General features: G+C 47.8%; 1 protein-coding gene across 2 annotated transcripts; it reads right to left on the bottom strand.

Moving 5' to 3' along the window:
* Positions 1 to 3506: 3506 nt before the first annotated feature.
* LOC146337647 (cell adhesion molecule CEACAM21-like) lies at positions 3507 to 23401 on the bottom strand. Of its 2 annotated transcripts, none has more exons than XM_084815047.1 (8): positions 23246 to 23401; positions 19851 to 20228; positions 19110 to 19382; positions 17521 to 17640; positions 9368 to 9474; positions 7951 to 7986; positions 6192 to 6383; positions 3507 to 5638 (listed from the first exon to the last, which is right to left on the bottom strand). In XM_084815047.1, exons 1-7 carry the CDS (start codon positions 23325 to 23327, stop codon positions 6345 to 6347), a joined length of 1035 nt encoding a protein of 344 aa, XP_084671173.1. In that variant the 5' UTR covers positions 23328 to 23401; the 3' UTR covers positions 3507 to 5638; positions 6192 to 6344. The 2 variants fall into 2 exon arrangements, with proteins under 2 accessions (XP_084671173.1, XP_084671171.1); XM_084815045.1 differs by having other exon boundaries at positions 4927 to 5638; positions 6237 to 6383.
* Positions 23402 to 24453: the final 1052 nt, after the last annotated feature.

The following is a 24453-nucleotide window of genomic DNA, read 5'->3' as shown; positions in this document are numbered from 1 at the left end:
AGTGTCCAGCTCCACTGCTGCTGCAGATGCCAGTCAAGCCTTTGAACAAACAGAAACTTGGCATCCCTGATCTCAGGATGGTGTTTTCCCCCGCAAGGGTTGTACTTCCGTAAAGCAAAGCTCTCTCTTTGTGGTCCTGTTTTGCTGTTTTAGCCAAGCCACTCCCGCAGACTATTAGCTTGAACAGTTAACCCCAGCTGCACCTTCCTCTCAGGGCTCGCAACAAAGATGCTAACACAGATGCTGGAGTGCACAAAGTCATGTGAACACAAACACAGAGACAGAGACAGACAGACAGACACACATATACTCTTTGCCCTGCAACCATCTGGGCAGAGATCAGGATGTCTTCTACACTCTACTGGAGATGCAGGAGAGCTGTTGCCAATCACATAGTCATTACTGGGCTATATGGACCAATCACCTGACTCAGTATAAGGCAGTATCCTATGTTCACACCCAGTTTTTTAAAAAACCAAAGCATGTCAGTTTCACCTGAATATGGCACCCTACCAACTCCACACCAATTAGATATAAGAGGGAGACTTTTTTCTCCCTCTCTCATAATCCTAGAATCTGAGGTCATCCCATGCACCTGATTGGTGGGAGATTCAGGATGGATAAAAGGAAGTCCTTCTCCACACAGCACAGAGTTAAACTGTGGAATTCGCTATCATACGATGTAGTGATGGCCACCAACTTCAATGGCTTTAAAAGGGGGTTATACAAATTCCTGGAGAAGGCTATTCATGGCTACTAGTCCTGCTGGCTATGTGCTACCTCCAGTATCAGAGGCAGTATGCCTAGATATGCCAGTTGCTGGGGAACATGGGCGGGAGGGTGCTGTTGCACTCATGTCCTCCCTGTAGGTTCCCTGTGGGCAGCCGGTTGGCCACTGTGTGAACAGAATGCTGGACTGGATGGACCCTTGGTCTGATGCAGCAGGGCTCTTATGTGCTTATGTAGCTATTAACATTCAAAGCATTACACTTTCCCCACTCTGCCAGAAACTCAGTTAAGTTCTGAGTCAGTCCAAGGAGGAGGGCACCATCCCCATCTCCAGACTGATCCTTGTGGTTGACAGAAAAATGTGAGTACTGATATACTGTTTACTGATCTACAGCGAGCTGTGCAGATGACGACAGCATGTGCTTCATCACAGTGAGGCGGCATGGTATATGTAACCTGAAACGTCCATCTGTATGCCATTCCTAGGCTTGCTCCTAAACTGAAACTGCCACACTGAACTGCGTTGGAATGATAGGTAGGGCTGCGTTGCCATTGCCCCTAGATCTAGTTTGGGTGGGCTACCCCAGTGCCAGAAAGCCATTTCCCTAATGACGGCTATCATGGTGGCTGATGAAAGCAGGAGGCTTGCAGGAGGAATATATCAGCTGCCTGGCCAAGCCTGGGGAGACGGGGACTTTTCGGCCACATCCTGAGTGGCAACAGGGCTGGCCCTGTCATTAGGTAGAATGAGGCGGCTGCCTCAGGCAGCAATTTGGGGGTATCATGAAAGGACAGAAAATGGTTAGTTATTTAATTCGTTGGTATTGCTGTGTTTGTATTGCCAGAGAGGGTGAGAGGTGTTTAAGGGACTTCATGCCTCAGGTGTTGAAATAATTTGACTGATTTGGGGCACCATTTGCCACTGTGAATCAGGCAGGAAAATGCCTTGGAACCAGGTCCAGCTTGGAGGGCCCTTGGACAAGACACCCTCCATGGCCCTCTCCCTCGGTGAGTTCAGCTGCCCACCACCGTTGTCACCAGGTCTTGGTCCTCTTCCGCATCACTGCTCCCACGTGCTTGCTTGACTGGCAGAGAACCAGGCATGGGTGTTGCTAGATCTGCCCCAGTTGCCTCCATTGGCCTTAATACACGCCTGCTCCTTCCCTCTGAACACAGCAGGCTTGCAGTTACTAGGTGACCCTAGGACTCGCTCCCTTCGCAGCCTAATAGGGCGTGTAGCATGAAGGCACTGGCCTTCTAAACCAGAGGGGGGACGGCCCCCTTTCCTTCCACAGTCTGCTCCTTGTTTTCATTCAGTCCAGAGCCGCAAACTGCCAGCCGGCTTTCTCGGGGTGTGCCTGACTCTGCAGAGACCTGCCTGGCCCATTGCTCCTGGGCAATTGCACGTGGGCCCCGGGCTACTTTGGGCAGCGAGGCCCTGACAAGAAGAGGAGCCAGTGCCTTGGCTGCTCACACATCAGGGGGCCGGCCAGAGGCCTTCCTCATCTGCTGCTGCCTCCAAGATGGCCCAGGCCCCTTACCTTGGGGGAAAGCAGAAGTGGGTTTGCCAGCAAGCCGGGTTTGAATGAGCAGCGGTGTCTGGTGTTGGGGCAAGGTAATGTACGAGCGTACAGCTTGCCCTCACTTGCGGGCTTGCTTGAGTGTGTCTGGAGCGTCTCAGCTCTGCTAGCATCTTTCTGGAGTGCACCTGCCTTTTGCATGATCCGTGTGGCCAGGCTCTGGTGGGTGCACAGAGCTCCTTGGCATCAGGGGTTTGCACTAGGCAAGAGAAAGGTGAATCGCTGAGGGAGGTGGGTACGGGCTCCTTGCTAGGGATGTACAAAATGACTTACCTGTTTCGTTTCGTGACATCTGAAGTGGGGGGGGAGGTGCTCCGTCCCTCCCCCCAAAATCCTCGCCAGCCGGCTCCGCTCTGTGGCAACTCCGCAGAGCCGCCGGCCAGGGCCGCCTGTAGCGACATCCAGCCACTGCTGGGCTGCGCAGGGACGCAAAAGGCGGCCGCTGTAGTGGCCGCCATTTGCATTCCCTTTTTTCCCTGTGATAGGCTACGTAAATACTTATGTAGCCTATCACGGGAAAAATCATGAAGCAAATGGCAGCCGCAGACGCAGACGCCATTCGCAAAGCAGCACAAACGGCACCAGGTAGGTGCTCCGTTTCATGCGCCTTTCGCGGGGTGGTGGGGCGGGGGGGCTTCGTTCCGCCACGGATTTCAGGGGGCCGAATGCACTGGTATTTGGCCTCACTGAGATCCATGGCGGAATTCTCCACCATCCCTACTCCTTGCTGTTTGGTGTTCAAAACCTATAATGCCTTGGGACTCACAACTGTATGGTGGCATAATAAGCTTTCCTGGACAGGAGTCTACTGTACAGAAAGGTATTTTGAAACATGTTGCTTTTCATGTAACTGGAGAAAAATGGCACTTGCTGAAATAGAGGTACAGGAGCCCTGATGATCTCCATTGCATCTGACCCCCCTGGACTAGCTGGGTTTTTGCCCCCATGTACTCCCCTTCCTGCTGCCCCCTTCAATTTTTCTGCTTGAGGGTTTTTTTCTGAAATCAAATGCCCTCCTCTCCCCTGTCCATATACCCCCCTTTTTTTTTTTTACAAATGGGGGTATCCTTAGGAGACAGGGTCCTTTAAACACACACACACACACACACACACACACACACCCCTTAGAGCCTGAAGCAGCCACCTCAAACAACTGATTTGGATGTCATGAATAAGCAGCAACATAATTAATTATTTACTTCATTAATTGTTATTGTGTTTTCACTTGCTGGGAAGGTGAGAGGTGCTTGCAGGATTTTCTGCCTCGGGCCCAAAATGGGAAATTATGTGGGATAAGGAAACAACTTGGGGCACAGAGAGATCTGTGGATCCAGCGTCTCTCAATCCTAACATATCAGGCAAAGGCACATGGAACCCACCCCTATTGGCCCTGGCTAAACAGTATGGATATGAAAACAGTATGGATATGATCATGCAGCAGATATTTCCAGAGAACACTGGTGTGCGTGTGCATGTGCATGTGTGGGGCTGCTGTTGGTGAGCCTTCAGTGAACAGACCCTGTTTGAAAACATGAAGAGCAGGATGTGACCATTGATTTGCCTGCCTGAAATCAGAGGTATGCCAAGTGAAAAGGCAGGACAGGAGATGATATCCTCCTCCATCCCCTATGAAGGACATGTAAGACAGGCAGATGTTAGAAAGATGGATAAAAAGACAAGATTGTGAGAGAAGCTTTTGGTTATGGATGAACAGATAGATGGATGCATGGATGGGGAGATATCCAGACAGACAAGCAGATAAGGACGTGTCTCAAAAAAGGCAGATGAATAAAAAGAAAGTCATCAGGGACCAAATCACACCCTGCTTGAACCCCTCACATCATCCCTGGTATGTGGTTGGCTAGTATTTATTTATTCATTCATTCATTCGTTGCAGTCATTCAGTATTGTAGGAAATTCATTCTGCACATGCTCAGGGGAATCTCCAGCCCCAAAGGCTAGATCCTGGTTCTAGGTCAGGACCCTGGCTTAAATGCATGGGTCAATGGATGGACAGACATGCTAGTAAAGCCTGCAGCTATCACCTTGTTCTCTTTAGCCTTTGTATACTGTCCAGTACTTTTAGGTGCTTGCAGGTAATTATAAACTGATAGCTTCATTGCTTATATTTTACCTTCATTAAGTAATGAAATGGCCACAATGAGGGGAGCCATCTATTTCCCTCATAAGAAATCAGCTTCAAACTATGCTACACATTCCGTCCCAGGAATGTGGTGCATCCAGGCACAGGTTGAAGCAATGGGGAGGGTGGGGTGTTTTTTAGTGGAAAAACTAGAAAGAAAGAAAGAAAGAAAGAAAGAAAGGGAAGGAAGGAAGGAAGGAAGGAAGGAAGGAAGGAAGGAAGGGGGAAAACCTCAGACACCTTGTTGTCAGAAAACTTTATGTCCAGCACTATGTTGCCCTCTGGTGCCTGTTCATGAAATTACAAGCTCCGTTGCAAGCCTCTTCTGTAGGCATCCTTCTATTCTCTTAGCTGCAACTTCCAATCTCTAACATGGTAGTTTCTGGGCATTGCATCTAAAATGAAGTGCAGCTGTACTAGCTTTGTGCTGAGATTGCAAGACTGCAGGTGCACAAACACACACACACCAGCATTACGAGAAGATGCTTGGCTTCCAGTTGCTCGTTTAATTTGACACAATCTGGGGGCGTACTTGAAATTGAGTTCTACCCCACAGAAATTGACCCGAACTGAGCATTTGCCTTACACCAGGTCAGCCTACTTTGTCCATCCAGCTCAGAATCATCTACTCTGACTGACAGAGGCCAACCAGAATCTCAGGTAGAAGGGTTTCCCATCAGCTGCTACTCCATCCTTTATAAATTGGGAGGTGTCAGGGGCTGTTTTTGTTTTTAATTGCAGCAGTTCATTGTTTAAAAGCATTGCAGGTTGGGTGGCCGCTTACACATTGCCAAAAGACAAATTGTGCCACCAGGAATGAAGATAAGAGATTAGACAGATTTATGCATAAATCATAACATTTGCAGTCTTGGGGTTCTTGATCTTTAAACTGGAGAGCCCTTCAAATAGAGGACCATCCTTTGTAAAGTATGGGCATGCCTTAAAAAAATGAAAAGAGAATCTGACCCCAACAATTCCTTCCCTTCTTGTCACAAAATGTAAGGCTTCTCTATGGACTCCGCCATCAGTCTGTTGGCTGAGCTAATCACAATTTCATGGGATTAGTCTAATCACAAGTTCATGCATCTTTTTAAGTATCTACAAGTCTTCGCCATCATGCTCCAGGATGTTTTGGGTATTGAGGAAGGCTCTCTTCTTCAGAACAGGAGCTAGGATTCAGTGGAGGCTGGTGGTTCCAATGTCAGTGGGGCAGTGAATAGTTAAACTATAGAATTCATTTCCACAAGACATAGCGATGGCCACCAATTTGGATGGCTTTAAAATGGGGTTAGACAAATTCCTGGAGAAGGCTTTCAACGGCTACTAGTCCTGATGGCTATGTGCTAATTCCAGTATCAGAGGCAGTATGCCTATGCACACCAGTTTCTGGGGAACATGGGCAGGAGGGTGCCGTTGCACTCATGTCCTGCTTGCGGGTTTCTGGTTGACAGCTGATTGGTGGCTGTATGAACTGAAGCTGGACTAGATGGACCCTTGGTCTGATCCAGCAGGGCTGGATTTTTATATTCTTATGTTCTTATTCTTCAGGTTTCAGTCAGAACCAGTCAGAACTCTAAAGGAGCTATCCAAAGTGTTTCATACCTTGGATAACTCCTTTAGAGTTATGACTGAAACCCAGAGTGGATTCACTGCCCCACTAACATTGGAGCCACCAGCCTCCACTACTAGAATTTCCGGAAGGATAGGTCTCAAAGGGACAGCAGGGTATGGCCTGGAGCATTGAGGGAGGCCATGCTGGTCCCTACAGATCACTCAACTGAGGCTGAAAGAAACACATCTCGTTGGAAAGGGAAGAGTGAGTCAGTGGCTTGCAGGCCAAGGAGAGGACTCAGGAGGGGAGGGTGCTGTTGGTGGGTTGGTCTGTTATCACTTCACCTCTTGGTAACTGGTTCCCTTCTTTGTGGCAGGGTCTGAAGAGAAAGTGGAGATATGTCAGGTGGAAACAACAAAGGGCATCTCTACCCCAGCCTAAAATTCTGCATTTAAAACGGGGCTTTTGGCTTCCGTTTAAAATGCAGGATCACGACTCCCCTTTTCACGTGCTTCCTTTCCCCCCCCTTCCCCTTCCTTCTCCCCATATCTGAGTCTTCCATTATCTTTCACTAATTTCACTCCTCTTGCCGCTTTTCCTCTTTTCACTGAGGAAACTGAAGCGGAACACAACGGGGGTAATCTGATAGCTCATTATCTGCGATCTATTTAAAAATGGAACAAAGGGCATTTCGTGCAGGAGGCACCTTGGAGGTTGACAGCGTCATGAAAAGAGCCCCCAAACTTCTGTGAAGGAGCAATCTCAATTACAGGATAAAAGCTCAGTGAGAAGGAGCCCAAAGTCAGATTCATTTTTGGTTTGGTTTGTGCTCCTGGGCACCATGGGAATATGATTAAAGCCACTGAGTATTCAGGGAAGCAGTATACATTTTTGAAGGAGAAACAAATACATGAAAATGTTAGAAATCTGCAACATGTGTACTGATTGAAAGATCTGAGTCTGCTTTGCATGAAATGTAGGGTTCTGCATAGCATCAGGTACACCTGGGTGACCAGATATAAAAAAGGGTGGAGCTCCTGTACCTTGTTAGAGCTGAGCACTGTGTGTGTGTGGGGGGGGAGGGGTGAAGAGGGTTCAGCAGGTACAGTGCAGGTTGACCTGGGCTTTCTTCATATGGAGCCTTTATCCTGTGATTGAGATTGCTCCTTCATGGAAGTTTGCGGGCTCTTTAGATGACGCTGTGATCATTCAAGGCGTCTCCTGCACTCAATGCCCTTTGTTCCGTTTTTAAATAGATCGCAGATAATGAGCTATCAAGCTACCCTGTTGTGTTCCACTTCAGTTTCTTCCGTGAAAAGAGGAAAAGCAGCAAGAAGAGGAGTGAGATCAATGAAAGATAATGGAAGACTCTGATACGGGGAGAAGGAAGGGGAAGGGGGTGGGGGGAAAGCAAGCGGGGAGGGGGGGAAGGGAGTCGTCGTGATCTTGCATTTAAAATGGAAGCAGAAAGCCATGTTTTAAATGCGGGATTTTAGGCTGGTGTAGAGATGACCCTGGTGGGCAGAAAATGTACATCTGCTGAAATCCCCCCATACCCTCTGCTCAGCTCTCAAAGGCCAGAACTGCACTAGTGCTTTTTATCAGTATAGAAGTGCGCTGGTGACTGTTGGGCCACATTCCGTATTCGTATACCGCTTTTCGAGCCTTACTTCCCGCTTTTTATTCCATATTGTTCAAAGTACTGCCACAGATGTCATGTTGTGTGCTACGAGGTATACATGTGCAAGGGGGATATAGCGTCACCGTGATGGGATTGTGTTGATCTGACATGAGGTGTAGATCTGGCCTAAGATTCAGGAGCCCAGCCCTTCTTGGCATCTGGCCACCCTGAGGTACACACAGCCCGGCCTTCAGTCCCATTCTTGGCTCGGCTCCCTCTGGGTCAGATACACCTTATGAGAGAAGGATAAAGGGCTTCCACTTACCTCATATATATTGCCAGGGGAGTTCTCAGGAATGACCTGGGTTCAAAAAGAAGAAGATCATCCACTGGTGATTAACTTAGTAGTACCACCACCAGCAGCAATCATTGACTTCTTGAGCTCAGAAAGGCATCAGTGCTAAATTAGCACTGAAAGCTGAAACCTCTGCTGATACGCTTGTGACAGAAAGGACCAACACTGGCTGCATTTTAAAAGTTTGGACAACTTACCTAACCTGATTCGCTCTATTTTCCTAAGGCCCTGAAGCACTCAGATTTCAAGTAGCCTGTTGACTGGTGTGTGTGTGTGTGGATTGGTGTCTGTTACTTGACAGCAGAAGTTTCAAATCTCACCTGCCCTCACCCTTCATCCCATTACCTCATCCTTGAATGTCCTATCAGCACTTTAGAGAATTCTCCTCATTCTAGCCAGCGACTACCCCGTGTTGTGCAAAGTATCTGCACATCAGTTTCTCAGCTCATTAGTTTACTTGGGCTGTGCACTGCCTCGGCCAGAAGCCCGAGCTCCAAGTCGAAGTGGGCCGCTTCGGGCCGCCTCTGGGGTGAGGCAGAGGGGGCATGAAGTGGCATGAAGCAGGTCGGGTTGCTCCGAAGTGCCTCAGCATGATCCAGAAGCCCAGTCCAGCCATGCCTCCGCCACCACCCAGCCCCCAGCTCCTTACCTGGGCCCTCTGGACACATACCAGCAGCCACCTCATTGTTCCGGGGGGAGCCAATTTTAGAATGGGGACACCCTGCATTTCCGGAAATGGATCCTGCAGATTGCAGTGGCTCCCCTGGTGGCAGTGGTGGCAGTCACGGAGGCAGCTCCCCCTACCCCGGAACAACAAGATGGCTGGCGGCTTGTGTCCAGAGGGCCCAGGTAAGGAGTTGGGGGCTGGGTGGTGTGTCGGGGCATCCAGGGGGCACGGGAAGTGGGATTTGGGTGTCCGAATCCTGCTTCAGTGGGTCAGGAGGGGGCCCTGAATCAGCCCGAAGTGAATTGGGCCCACCTCGGAAGCCCAGAAGCAGCCTCCAAGGTGGATTGGGGGGTCCATGCACAGCCTACAATTTACTCACTCAGCTAAGTAAGATTAGTTCAAATTTCCTCTCACAGTGACTCTGAATACTGGGTTAGATCCAGATGTAGTCATAGTTAGGATAGACCTATTGAACCCAGTGAGACTTGTTAATCCTAATAAGTCCCATTGTTTTCAATGGGTCCATTTCACTGCTCAGCGGTTAACCCATAACTCTCTCCTTTGCCCACTGATTCCCCCATCTAACCTAGACCATACTTCTCTGGGGAAGGCAACCCATTACTTAGCTATGTGCTCTTTGAACACCTAGCTCAATGCTGATGCTGAAAATCAATACCAGGTTAAATACAGGAGGCAGTAGAACCGCCTTGCAAAACTCACCCAAGGCCTCACTTGTCCGGAAGGGGGAATATTCCCATAGGGAGGAGGTTGAGGCGGAGATGCGATTATGACTGGGGCAGATGTCATGCTCCTCAGACTACGCGCACCTGAGGGAGAGAGGCAGCTGGGAGTCAAATCTTAACATTCACCTCTCCACTATATGTATGTTCATCACAGCACGGGAAGGGTACAGCGGTTTTTGCACAGACAGAAGTGCCTGTCAAAGGCTTACAGTCTAAATATAGCAGAGCTGGACTGAAATTTCCCCTTTTCATGGGGCAATTCATCTGCTGTGAAAAGGGGGGGGGATTTTTGGCAGCTTTGGGTGGAGAAATTTCTTATTATTTTCCATGGTGGTGGTTGCTTACCATCATAGATACAAGCCATAGGTACAAGCCAGAGATACAAGCCATCAGCCTTCCTTAACAGTTACAGAAAAGCTTTGCTGCTGCATTAGGCAGTCATCCTAAAATAAAGCAACACACACACACACACACACACCGCCCCTGAGAATGCTACTTCATGACTTAGCATCATTGCCATCAGACTGTTCTCAGGAAGGAGCACTGATGGGCTGTTGTGTCACTAATACGGAACACCCCTGCCCCCGCCAATGAACTATTCCCCTAATACGGAACACCCCTGCCCCCGCCAATGAACTATTCCCCTAATACGGAACACCCCTGCCCCCGCCAATGAACTATTCCCCTAATACGGAACACCCCTGCCCCCACCAATGAACTATTCCCCTAATACGGAACACCCCTGCCCCCGCCAATGAACTATTCCCCTAATACGGAACACCCCTGCCCCCGCCAATGAACTATTCCCCTAATACGGAACACCCCTGCCCCCGCCAATGAACTATTCCCCTAATACGGAACACCCCTGCCCCCGCCAATGAACTATTCCCCTAATACGGAACACCCCTGCCCCCGCCAATGAACTATTCCCCTAATATCTCCCCTACATGTTGAACAAATTACTTGCAATGAATGTATTGGTTTATTACATTTCTTGTTTGTAATGGGTTCTATTGTTTGTCATTGATGTCATTGTTTACTAAAAAATTGACACCATTTAAAATGGAAAGAAAAGAAGTGGAGACAAAGCTTTTTGTAAATGCTAAAAGGAAGATCCCCTTCATGGATCACTGCCTTGTTGTGGCGAAGGGGCTTGAGTAACTCAGTGAAGCCATAAGCTATGCCGTGCAGGGCCAACCAAGATGGACAGGTCATGGCGGAGAGTTCTGACAAAATGTGGTCCACTGGAGAAGGAAATGGCAACCCACTCCAGTATTCTTGCCAAGAAAACCCCATGGAACGTATCACAAGGCTAAAAGAGATGACGCCGGAAGATGAGCCCCTCAGGTCGGAAGGTGTCCGATATGCTACTGGGGAAGAGCAGAGGGTATTTCCAAGTAGCGCCAGAAAGAGTGAAGCAGCTGGGCCAAAGCCGAAAGGACACTCAGCCGTGGATGTGTCTGGTGGTAAAAGAAAATCTGATGCTGCAAAGAACAATATTGTTTAGGAACCTGGAATGTAAGATCAATGAATCAAGGTAAGCTGCAGGTGGTCAAACATGAGATGGCAAGATTGAACATCGACATCTTGGGAATCAGTGAACTAATATGGACAAGCATGGGCAAATTTAATTCAGGTGACCATCATATCTACTACGATGGGCAAGAATCCCTTAGAAGAAATGGAGTAGCACTCATAGTCAACAAAAGGGTGGGAAAAGCAGTACTGGGGTACAATCTCAAAAATGACAGAATGATCTCAGTACGAATCCAAGGCAAACCATTCAACACCACAGTAATTCAAGTCCATGCCCCAACCACTGAGGCCGAAGAAGCTGAGGTTGATCGGTTCTATGAAGACCTACAACACCTTCTAGAACTGACACCAAAAAAAGATGTCCTCTTCATCATAGGGGATTGGAATGCTAAAGTAGGAAGTCAAGAAATCACCGGGATAACAGGCAAGCATGGCCTTGATGTACAAAATGAAGCAGGACAAAAGCTAATAGAGTTTTGCCAAGAGAACACGCTGATCATAGCAAACACGCTTTTCCAACAGCACAAGAGGCGATTCTACACATGGACATCACCACATGGTCAATATCGAAATCAGATTGATTATGTACTTTGCAGCCAAAGATGGAGAAGCTCTATACAGTCAGTAAAAACAAGACCTGGAGCTGACTGTGGCTCAGATCATGAGCTTCTTGTTGCAAAATTTCGGCTTAAATTGAAGAACGTAGGGAAAACCACTAAACCATTCAGGTATGACCTAAATCATATCCCTTATGAATATACAGTGGAGGTGAGGAATAGATTTCAGGGATTAGACCTGATAGACAGAGTGCCTGAGGAACTATGGACGGAGGTCCATAACATTGTTCAGGAGGCAGCAACTCAATCCATCCCAAAGAAAAAGAAATGCAAGAAAGCCAAGTGGCTGTCTGATGAAGCTTTCCAAGTAGCTGAGGAAAGAAGGGAAGTGAAAAGCAAGTGAGAAAGGGGAAGATATATCCAACTGAATGCAGAGTTCCAGAGAATAGCAAGGAGAGACAAGAAGGCCTTCTTAAATGAACAATGCAAAGAAATCAAGGAAAACAACAGAATGGGAAAGACTAGAGATCTCTTCAAGAAAATCGGAGTTCTCAAGGGAATGTTTTGTGCAAAGACGGGCATGATAAAGGACAAAGAAGGCAGGGACCTAACAGAAGCAGATGAGATTAAGAAGAGGTGGAAAGAATACACAGAAGAACTATACAGGAAAGATCTGAATGTCCCTGATAGCCATGATAGTGTGGTCACTGAACTTGAGCTGGACATCCTCGAGAGTGAAGTCAAATGGGCCTTAGGAAGCATTACTAACAACAAAGCTAGCAGAGATGACAGTATTCCAGCTGAGCTATTTAAAATCCTAAAAGATGATGCTACTAAAGTGCTGCACTCAATATGCCAACAAATTTGGAACACTCAACAGTGGCCACAAGACTGGAAAAGGTCAGTTTACATTCCAATTCCAAAGAAGGGCAACGCCAAAGAGTGTTCAAACTACCGTACAATTGCGCTCATTTCACATGCCAGCAAGGTGATGCTCAAAATCCTACAAGCTAGGCTTCAGCAGTATGTGAACCGAGAACTACCGGAAATACAAGCTGGGTTTCGAAGAGGCAGAGGAACTAGAGATCAAATTGCCATCATTCACTGGATCATGGAGAATTCTGGAAAAACATCTATCTCTGCTTCACTGACTACGCTAATGCCTTTGATTGTGTGGATCACAACAAACTCTGGCAAATTCTGAAAGATATGGGAGTACCAGAACACCTTACCTGTCTCCTGAGTAACCTGTACGAGGGTCAAGAAGCAACAGTAAGAACCGGACATGGAACAATCGATTGGTTCCAAATTGGGAAAGGAGTATGACAAGGCTGCATATTGTCGTCCTGCTTATTTAACTTATATGCAGAGCACAACATGAGAAACGCCGAGTTGGATGAATCACAGGTCGGAATTAAGATTGCTGGGAGAATTATCAACAACCTCAGATACGCAGACGATACCACCCTAATGGCAGAAAGCGAAGAGGATCTAAAGAGCTTCTTGTTGAGGGTAAAAGAGGAGAGTGCAAAAGCTGGTTTGAAACTCAACATTAAAAAAAACGAAGATCATGGCATCTGGCCCCATCACTTCCTGGCATAGAGATGGGGAAGAAATGGAAGCAGTGACAGATGTTATTTTCTTGGGCTCCAAGATCACCGCAGATGGTGACTGTAGCCATGAAATTAAAAGATGCTTGCTCCTTGGGAGGAAAGCTATGACAAAGCTAGACAGCATAGTAAGAAGCAGAGACATCACCTTGCTGACAAAGGTCTGTCTAATCAAAGCTATGGTTTTCCCAGTAGTAATGTATGGCTGTGAGAGCTGGACTATAAGAAGGCTGAGCGCCGAAGAATTGATGCTTTCGAACTGTGGTGCTGGAGAAGACTGTTACGAGTCCCCTGGACTGCAAGGAGGTCAAATCAGTCCATCCTAAAGGAACTCAACCCTGACTGCTCATTGGAGCTCTATCCATCTTAATATGCTGAGAACCTAATGTCATCCATTTGGAAAGAGGCTCTAGACAGGAAGATTTCAAAACTGACCAAGGTGGAAAATCAAATCTGAGTGGAAAAGACCAAAATATAGTACAGGTCAGCAAATAAGTCCGATGATATGCAGCAAAATCCGGAAAGCCAAACTCACCTTCTTTAACTGGAAGTTGCATCCATCCATCCATCCATCCATCCATCCATTTATTTATTTATTTATTTATTTATTTATTCATTTCATTTCTATACCGCCCAATAGCCGAAGCTCTCTGGGCGGTTCACAAAAATAAAATCCAAGCAACACACAATAAAACAATTTAAAATATACAGAACATTAAAACCACAATATAACAATACAACCACAATAAAACCTAGCAGCAGTGCAGGAGTTTAAAATACAGATTTAAAACAGCAAAGATAAAAATTTAGAAAGCTAAAATGCTAAAATGCCTGGGAAAATAAAAAGGTCTTCACCTGGCGCCGAAAGGAATACAATGTATTGAATAACAATGTTTTGTTTTAAAAAATATTCTTGGTGGAAAGGAACCCCAAAAGAATTTACAAAAGAAAGCATTACATTTTTGGAATTATTTGACAGGTATAAGTAAAGGTATCCCACATATAACATAAACAATTCAAGGTATAGTATTCATCTTAAGTGTATTAACTTTCCCGCATAAACTCAACTATAAAGATGCCCATCAATCTATATCCCATGAAATATCATTGATCAACTTATTTAAATTTAACCTAATCATTTGAGATATATCTCTAGGGATAATTTTTCCCAACTAAGTAATAAACTCTGGGCATCATTGTAATTGCCAATTGGCTAATATACTAGAGTATACCCTTTCTCCAATCGGTATTATTTCTAATTATGACCAATTAATTGAATAACCGGACAAATCACTGAAAGTATCAATCAATTTAATAAAAGCTGGAACTGATGACTGGAGTTTCGAAATAAACAGCAAAAGATCATCAGCATAAAGGCTAATTTTAAATTCTAAGCCAGAATGCACACATCCATGAATACTACTGTTTTGTCTAATAGCCAGGTGTTCCAGGCATATGTTGAATATCAATGGAGAAAGTGGACAACATTGTCTGGTGCCTTGCCCAAGTTAAAAAACACACACACACTCCAAAAATAAACCATTAGTCTTTACTCTCGCTCTTGGAGCTGAGTATATTGTACAGGAAAACTGAAATTAGTCAATGTAGTAAAATACATGTCCAGTGAGTTTTGTCAATGGCCTTTTTCTGCATCCAAGGAAATGGTGGCTGCCTGGTCAGTTCTTTCAGGGTTTAAAGTGACTAGATCAACAACTAAGCTAAGATTATCTGCCCCCTGTCTATTTTTAATAAATCTCACCCAGTCTGGTCTAACCAATGCAGCAATCACTTGTTGCAATCTATCGGCCAAAATTGCTGTTCATATTTTGATATCTGTGTAATAATGGTATAGGTTGATAGTTAGCACAATAGGTATGATCCTTGTCAGGCTTCAGAATCATGGTAATATAAGCATCATTTAACAATGAAGAAAGGGATCCCGCCTCAAAAATCTGCTTATAGAGGCAGCACAGCTTTAGAGTTAAAAAGCTGGAAAGTGTTTTCTACCACTCAGTTGGGAATCCATCTGGACTGGGTGATTACCCAGTGTTTGTATTCATAATTGCATTCATAATGTCCTCCAAATGCAAAGAAGCCAAAAGAAGCTTTCATTGTGAAGAGTCTAAGCATGGAAGATCATTATGAGGGGAAAAAAGCTTCCATATCTTGCTCTGATACCTTGCTTCCGGTGCTGTAAAGATCAAAATAACACTTTAAAAATTGTGGGTTTATATCTATAGGAGAAGTATATACCTTGTGACTCTCATCTTTAATAGCTGAAATGACATTTTGATGTAGATGCTGTTTAAGACGATGTGCAAGGATCTTACTAGGACATTCACCATTTTCCCCATATACCTGTCATAAACAAGTCAGAGCAAATTCCACCTGCTGTGAAAGAATATCATTCAACTCATGCTTAGCATTCTGCAGCTCTTGATAAAGTTGTGCAGTAGGGGAAATGGCAAACTGAGTTGTAGAATCATAGAATCATAGAATAGTACGGTTGGGCCTACAAGGCCATCGAGTCGAACCCCCTGCTCAGTGCAGGAATCCAAGTCAGAGCATCCCTGACAGATGGCTGTCCAGCCTCGTCTTGAATGCCTCCAGTGTGGGGGAGCCCACCACCTCCCTAGGTAATTGGTTCCATTGTCGTATTGCTCTAACAGTCAGGAAGTTTCTCCTGATGTTCAGCTGGAATCTGGCTTCCTGTAACTTGAGCCCATTATTCCGTGTCCTGAATTCTGGGATGATCGAGAAGAGATCCTGGCCTTCCTCTCTGCGACAGCCTCCCAAGTCCTCGAAGAGCGCTATCCTGTCTCCCCTCAGCCTTCTCTTCTCAATGCTAAACATGCCCAGTTCTTTCAGTCTCTCTTCATAGGGCTTTGTTCCCGGTCCCCTGATCATCTTTGTTGCCCCTGTCTAAACCCTCTCCAGCTTGTCTGCATCCTTCTTAAGGATTTCCAGAAAGACAGGGAGCTGCCATTTTAAAAATGGCTCCCGCCCTCCAGAACAAGAAGACGGCAGCCAGCGTGCGCCCAGAGGGCCTAGGAGCTGGCAGCAGCAGCAGCTCCCCTGGCAGTACTGGCAATGGCTCCCCTGGCTGTACTGGTGGCAGTGGCGGCGGCAGCTCCCCACAGCAGTGCCAGCTCTCCCTGGCAGTGCTGGAGGTGGCTTCCCCCAGCAGCAGCTCTCCCTGGTGGCAGGGGCAGTGGTGGCTCCCCTGACAGTGGCTCCCCTGGTGGTGGATCCCGCAGTGGCGGTGCCCCACCATGAAACAAGGTCCCAGGTAAGGAGCTTGGGGCTGCATGGTGTGTCTGGGGGTGGGTGCAAAGCTGGATTCGGATGTCCGAATCCCTCTTCGGCTTCATAGGCCAAAGCAAGTCAGGGCTCCCCCCAAATCGGCCCGAGCCAAATCAGGCCTGCCTCGGAAGCCCCGAAATCAGATCAGGGGGTCCATGCACAGCCCTGATTAAAATACTCTGTAAATTCAGCTAACACCTGAGTTCTAAACTTCTCATCATTAAGAACAGAAACGTTCAGGCGCTAAAGGCTGGAGGCTCAAGGGGTGTCAGAAAATTGCAGTTCCAAACATACTGAGGCATAATCTGACACTACCAATGTGCCAGTCTTGCAGTCTTTTATTTGACATACAAAGATATAGAGACCAAAAAATAATCTAATCTAAAGCAATTTTGGTGAACTGGTGAAATAAAAGTATACTTTCTGTCAGCAGGATGTAAAATTCTCCAAGCATCAATTAAAGCATATTCCATCATGTGAGCCTGGAGTGCCGGTCTCACCGCAGATTGGGTCTTGGGAGGAGGTGTACTCCTATCCAACAGGGGATCTAAAGCCTTGTTAAAGTCCCCACCCACAAGCAAATGTTCACAAGCGATATCAACCAGTTTAGCAAAACAATCACAAAACATAACCAGAGAATCAATATTGGGCCCATATACATTGACCATAGCAATTACTTTATCCATATACTTCCCAACCAGGATCAAAAAGCACACCTCAGTGTGAAGGATCACCCATTGAACTGAAGTAGAAAGCTGGTTATGAATTAAAATCACAACCCCTTTACACCGTGTTGAAGTATCTGTAACGTACACCACACCGACCCAGTCCTTTTGCAGCATGTGTCCACCTACAGCCATCAAATGGGTTTCTTGTAAAAAAAAGCCCACCCTCTAACTTAAGAAATTTCTCCAAAGATCACAAAAATCAATGCAAGAAAAGAAAAGAAGACGACAACAATGATAATAATAAAAAAAGATTGCAGACATGTCACCCTTCCTTAACCAGGAGCCATGGTTTCCCATTTGCTTCCTGTTCTGGTTATTCATTGCTAATCCTCCTGCCCTAGAGCTGGGAACAGTAACCAGAGGTCTGGGACTCCCAGATTCCAAAGTCTTACTTACGGAGACAGCAGAAAAGAGAGCACCCAATTCCAGCCAATACAATGATCAGACCTATGGTCCCCAAAGCGATCCCAGGCACGTACCCTAGGTTCCAGGTAGAGCGACTCAAAAGAGAAAACTCTGGAAGAGGAAAACACATATTTAGGTACTTCATATTGCTGTCATTAAGGACTGACTTCAAACTGGTTTGTGATCCATTTTCAAAAATAACTTGATAGCTTGGGTAAATGCAGGGAATTATATTTATTAAGCATATACAGCCTTGATGTAAAAGGGACAAAGACAGAAACGGGCAATAGAATGGAGTTTGCATTGCACCCTAGAGTCAAACGGTCCTGCAGTTGCAGCGCTATGGTTGCTGTTTGGTCTAATTCTGTTCCCTTGGACAAATCTAGAGAGGAGCAATAGTAGCATGCAGTTTGAGGGGTGGAGATAGGAAAGGGAAGCCACATCCTTTGTGCATAGCTGCACTGCTGCAGTGCAGTGATGCTGCCTTTGAAGATGGTTCAGCAGCTGCAGCTTGTGCAAAATGCTGCGTCTGGATTGATAACAGGGACAAAACTACGGACTAATATCCCTTTTTAAGAACTTGTCCAAAAGTCTACTTCATTTCTATGAACCTGGGCAGTATTACATGCGACTAACACAGGCACATTATTTCCAAAGTTTGTGCAAATAAAATACATCTACAATTTAAAGTTGTATGAGTGTTCAGTGCTATCTTGGTGTGTGTTTTTAATGATTTTATGAACTGGGGTTGTATAATCTTCTTTGATACATGTGCAATACCACATACCACAGCATCTGAAAATAATTAGTATGTATTTGTCTACAAATGGTGTAAATTTTCTGTCTTTGTGAAAAAGAGGCCTGATTGTGTTATATGAATGACTATGTTTTATACCATGCTGGATTGGCTGTGCATGCACACACACACGCACTGATGCATGCCTCCATATTTGAAACAGATCCCCATGCTGTCAGTGTGGTGTTTTTCCTGGAAACGTGCATGATTGCTGTGAAACGCTGAGCTATGCAGTTGCATGAAAAGCTTCCTCCACATATCAAGGCTTAGAGCAACTCGTGGCCTTCCAGATGTTTTGGCCTACAACTCCCAGGATCCCTCTCCATTGGCCATGTTGGGTAGGCCAGATGGGCAGTGTAGGCTGGTGGCTCCAATGTCAGTGGGGCAATGAATCCTCTCTGGGTTTCAGTCTGAACCAGTCAGAACTCTAAAGGAGCTATCCAAGGTGCTAAACCCATTTTGGGGATTGGTCCAGTGCTTTGGATAGCTCCTTTAGAGTTCGAGCAGGTTCTGACTAAAACTCAGACTGGACTCACAGCCCCGCTGAAATCAGAGCCAGCAGCCCCCACTGGTTGTAGGCCATAAAAAGGGAGTGCCCCAGCCCTGCCTTAGGGAGTAGGGGGTTTGCAGCCTCCAGGCAGATTTGAGCTGCAGCACCTCTCCTCTCAGAAATAGGGGATCATGCCCATAAGTAGTCACTAACACTTTCCTGGCCATACACACACATGGAGCAGGGGCAGGAGGGCAGGGGTGTCACCAGATAAATTAGGCTGGGATTACTCACGTGTCACAACTAGCTCACTGGGGTTGCTCATGGCACTGCTAGCAGGGTTCTGGGCCTCACACGTGTAGGTCCCGGCATCATCTTTGGTGATGGCAGTTAGAGTGAGGGTTCGGTTCCACTCAGAAAGTATAGCCTTCTGGGGGACAGGATTGCCGCCTTTGAACCAGGAGACAGTGACATAAGAGCTGTCGGAGGTCATGCACTTTAAGGTGATTTCTGTGTCCTCCACCACCACGGATTCTACAGGTTGCAGCAACGGCCTGGGCAGTATTCCTGCACACAAAATAGAAAGAGGTCATCCTTGGCGGGTCCTCACAGCCTCCAGACTTGGGCATGGTATTCCTGCTGCCTCTACAGGTACGGATGGGTGGAGCCACAGACCCCTACAATCTAGGCTTGCCACAGGCCAGATTCATCCGAGTACCAAGGTAACCCTCTATGCCAGAAATGCAAAGCTTGGGAAAGAATCTGGTTGAGAGAATGATGGCCAAGAGGGTCTTGAACCAATCAGGATATATACCCTGGAGCACAAATTGCAACAAGGGGAACTTATCTGTATACAGTATACAGTATCTGAGGAACTAGACCCTTCTCAAACCTGAGGCAGGGGGATTGGATTTGGGGTGAGGGTCACTGAACTAGATAATCAGGGGAAACACTCAGCATCCTTTACCTCATTGGTGGAGACAGCTCAGGGAGCATAAAGGGGTCAGAAAGGCTGGAGAACAAGTTCATGCATACCTGAGACCTCTATGTTCACATGCCCTATTGCAAGGAGTACCGCATTTCCATCCATTGTCACTGTATACATTCCAGAGTCCCCTTGCACTGAACTCTCAATGTGAAGGGAGCAGTCTGGTCCCATAGTCTTCCTCCCAGTGTTGGCATCTCCAGTAACATAGAAGGAAGTGTTTTCATCATGGGCCAAGATCAGTTTCACTGACTCAGCTCTCATTCCTTGGTACCAGCTGCATCGTGCAAAGGATTCCGGGATGACTCCTGGTGTTAAAGTGATGCTCTTTCCTTCTATTGGGTTTGAGGGTTCCAATATGACTGGAATTTTACTGGTGATGATGTCCTGGCCTTCAGTCAGCAGGATGGAAGGACTCAAGATGGAGCCTGGCATGTGGGGTGAAACAGAAGAATCTTCACTTTGCACCATGGACTTATTCTAGGTAATAACAACAGATGTAACAACACTCATGATGACAATTCAAAGAGGGCCTTGGACTTGAGCATGCTCCGGGAGAGAGCAGAGGACAGGAAGGCCTGGCGTGCTATGGTCCATGGGGTCACGAAGAGTCAGACACGACTGAACGACTGAACAGCAACAACAACAACAAAGTACAAAATAGGTCTTTCACTCCTCCAAAGAGACTATGCATATGCCTCAATGGACGTGATGAGAGTTGTTTTCAAGTAAACATGCACAGGATTGTGCTGCAGGGGTATTTCCCCCTGCTCCCCCCACACCCAGATGGCTGCTCTAGAAGTAATTGTATGCCTCTTACTATATCAATAAAGCCCGGACCTCATCAAGCTAAAGAGCGTGTAGATTGATCATTGCTATTAATAGGTAGGTTGATCCTATGAATTAGGCAAAAGCAAAGGGAGAAGAGGGGACAATGCTTCCAAGAAAGCCACCGAATCACCGAACTGCAAATCATAGAAGAAGCAAGAGGGACTTGCAGTGTTGTCTGAAGGTGATAAGGTGATGGTCAGAAAAAAGTAATTCCATGAAGGAGGCCCAGCCCAGCGACAAAGCTGGATTTGCGGAAGACAAGATCAAGGGAGTGCCCAAGGGAATGCAGCGAGCATGGCAGGGGGCAGCTGTGTAATTGAGACCGTGGCTATGACTCATGCTGAAATCATCGAGACACAACTAGGGAGGAAAAAGGCAAGCTCAGATTTGAGATGAAAGCTGTGAGGGAACTGGGTGACGTAGTGTAACCCACTGGTATATTTCTTTTAAAGAATTCTGAGGGGGATCTTCCTGCACATGCTCAGTTAGAGAGTGAGATGAGGAGTTGCTACCATTATGGGCCGTTACCTCAAAGCAGTTTGGAAGAAGCTTGTTTTCCCCTCTCTGTAAGGCCCTCAACCCTTGAGACAGGTTAGTAGTAAGGTTTCCTTTAAACTTTTTAAAGAGCCATGATTTCCCCAAACTCTACGACTTCTTTGTCTATGTTCTTTGATATTATATAAAGGGCTGTCTGTAAAGTTTGTTCCTGTGTTACTGGACTTTGATCCACTTTGAGAAGACTGCTGTGGAGCTTTGAAATGAGAAGAGACTATTTTCTCTTTTTGGCCAGCAGAAAGAGAGAAAATAGCTTCAGGGAGAATGAAAACACATACACACACACACACACACACACACACACACACACTGTGGACCCAGTCTGGAAGATAGAACTTTGGGAGGGCTGTATTTGTTTGATTGTTGTGTGATATATGAATGGTTATTTATATAAAATTCATATATGTGTATTATTATTGTTAACAATTAAGAAACTAAAATAATATATGTTAATTGTCCCTGTATAAGGCCTTCGCTGTGAGTCTTATTATTCATCTCTGTAAGCTGGTCTGGGAGTCTTGTGTGGCTGGAAAGTGGGGGAAAATGCTGGAAAGGAAAGGAACATGTCCCCTAATGCTTGAGGCTGCAGAAGACACAGGGGTGGAGAAAGATTAAGAAGGAACCCTGAGAAAAAGGGGGAAAGTCTCTTTGGCAGAGCAGGAAGAGTCTAGCCGCCCACCCCCATTGCCTTGGTACCTTTTCACTGCGGAACCCCAGGGTGAAAGGGCCGATGGCTCTCAGCAGGCCCCTTGCCGCCTCTGCCTGACCACAGGCTAACACAGCCTCTGTCAACCTGAGGCCCTCCAGATGCTTTGGACCTCAGCTACCAGCCAGCAAGGCCAATGGTCCAGAAATGCTGGGAGTTTTAGTCCAAAACATCTGGAGTGCGCCAGGAAGGCTGTGCTAATGGGGCTGAGCCAGCATCGCCCTTTCCTCCAGGTCTTGGTGATCCTTTAGCACTGGGGATTTAATTGCTCTGGCCTCTAGTCCAGAGTAAAGGGACTGCGGTGGCTTAGTGGTTAAGACGCTGAACTGCAGACTGGAAAGACAGCAGGTCGAGACCCGAGTGCTGTGTGACAGAGTGAGCTCCCGTCTTCAGTCCCAGCTCCTGCCAACCTAGCAGTTCGAAAGCAAGAAATTGCAAGTAGATAAATAGGTATCGCCTTGGCGGGAAAGGTAACAGCATTCCGTGCACCTCGATGTTCAGTCATGCTGGCCACATGACCACGGAAGTGTCTTCGGACAGCGCTGGCTCTTCGGCTTAGAAACGGGGATGAGCTCCGCACCCTAGAGTCGGACACGACTGGTTGGGGACACCTTTACCTAGTCCAGAGTACACAGTACACAGTGTACATAATATGCCTCTAAACAGGTAGCTAGGCGAGCTGGGAGTGGTAGGGCTTTTTCCTGTCTGAACATGCCCACGGTCGCTCCTTAAGCCCCTGCCCTGCTCAGATTGATCCACCTGGTGTGCTTAGCACTCTGTATATGTAAACACAGATGAGTTACCCCTTCACAATATACTCAGTAGCCTCCCTGCTGTTATAAAGACTTGTGGAATGTGGAGCTCCTAGTTCCAATCTTGCAATGCCTTTTACATCAGAGAACCAGAGATTTCTACCCAAATCAGTGACTGAGAATGTGAGTGTGGGGATATTAGTCATTCTGGAGTAGTTAACATGGAGTGCCAGAGTGTGCTCTGGGATATGTAGTGTCAGGAGCATCTTTTAGACACACACCCACAAGGTAAAATCTAGCATAAGTCCAGGTTAGAGCAGACCTGTTGAAATTAATGAGACTTGAGTTAGCCATGACTAACTCAAGTCTCATTCATTTCAACAGGTCTACTCTAAGTGGGACTTAGGTTGGATTTTACCCGCAGAGAGAGGGAGTCCCAAGGGTCCAACACTGCAGTTCGAAATCGTTATTATTATAGGCCATTTGGTCACCACTACTGGGACCAAAGCCCCATTTCAACATCAACGTCGTCGTCATCCAATTTGGGAAAAAAGCTCCCACCTCCTTGCCCCATCTCCTGGTAGGTCTCAATCCCTCTCACCTGCGAGCAGCGCTGCCTGCCAGACGCCCTTCCACCCAGGAGGCCCCCGAGAGTGGCTCGGACGCTCCTCCTGCCTCCTCATCGTCAGCCGGATGCCTGGGTCCCTTCGGCCCCCGCACCCCAGCGGCTACCTGGGCTTGTGGCAGGCTCCGATCTGGGCGGGCGGGGCGGAGACTTGGCAACCGAGAGACCCCGCCCGACCCGGAGCCAGTCAGGTCGCCAGACGCGTCCACCCGGAGACGAGAGCCGGAATGTAGGTTCTGGGCAGGGAGGAGGGCGAGGGCGGTCCTGCCCGGCAGCAGAGCGCCCGAGGCGGGGAGGCCAAAGGAGCGAACGCTGCCGGCGCTCGAGACGGGAGCGGGGCGGCGAATCCGGGCGGAGAAGCGCTGGGGGTGGAGGCAGAGCGAGGAGAGCAAGCAGTCGCCCTTCGCAGCCTTCCGGGGCCAGCGGGGGAGCCCCCCGGAACGACGCCGCCCCCTGTGGCGTGGGCGCGGGCGACCCTCCGGCGCCGCAGTCGCGCGTTTCCGCAGCGCTTCCTCCGGGTCAGCGCGGCTCCCCGGGAGACGGGCCCGAGGGACGGCGCGCCGAGCGGCCCCTCTCCTCTGCCGCCGCCGCCGCCCTTCGTGGCACCGCGCCAGCCGCCCCGGGCCGGGGGCAGCTGCCTGCAGCGTGGAGGGCGCGCGCCTCTGGACGGGCAGCGGCGGCCGAGGCAGCCCCGGGAGCGAGGGCCAGGCAGGCCCGGGGCGGCCCGGCCCGCGGGGGCTGCTGCGGCGCCAGACCTGGTGCCGGAGCCGCCGCCGCCTCCGCTGGCGGCAGGAGGAGACAGCCGGCAGCGCCCAGTCGCTTGGCTGCAAGCCGGTGCCCCCAGCCGCTGCTTGGGCGCGATGGGAGGTGTAGTTCGACGTCTGGAGGGCGCGAGGCTGGGGGGCTGTTCTGTTGGGTCGCTCCGCGTATGAGAACGGGTCAAGGGAGCACCTGCGTGTAAGGGGGAAACCCACGCGATTCGAATGGTGTGAATCGGGGCGTTGCTAGGCCCGGGCCATGCGGCCCTCACCCCAAGCCTATTTCCCCAAGCCGTAGATCTATTCCACAGCTTTGAGAATCCACTGATGCCAATGGAAGTATGTTTTTTCTCAGCTTAATTGCCATCTAGGGGGCAATTTTCAAGGGGGATTGCAGACGGGAAGGAGACAGTCAACTCTCTCCTT

The sequence above is a fragment of the Heloderma suspectum genome, chromosome 10 (genome assembly GCF_057233095.1).
Source record: "Heloderma suspectum isolate Gila_16-S chromosome 10, 16-S_ref, whole genome shotgun sequence".
NCBI lineage: Eukaryota > Metazoa > Chordata > Lepidosauria > Squamata > Helodermatidae > Heloderma > Heloderma suspectum.
This window is presented reverse-complemented; position numbering and strand designations above follow the sequence as displayed.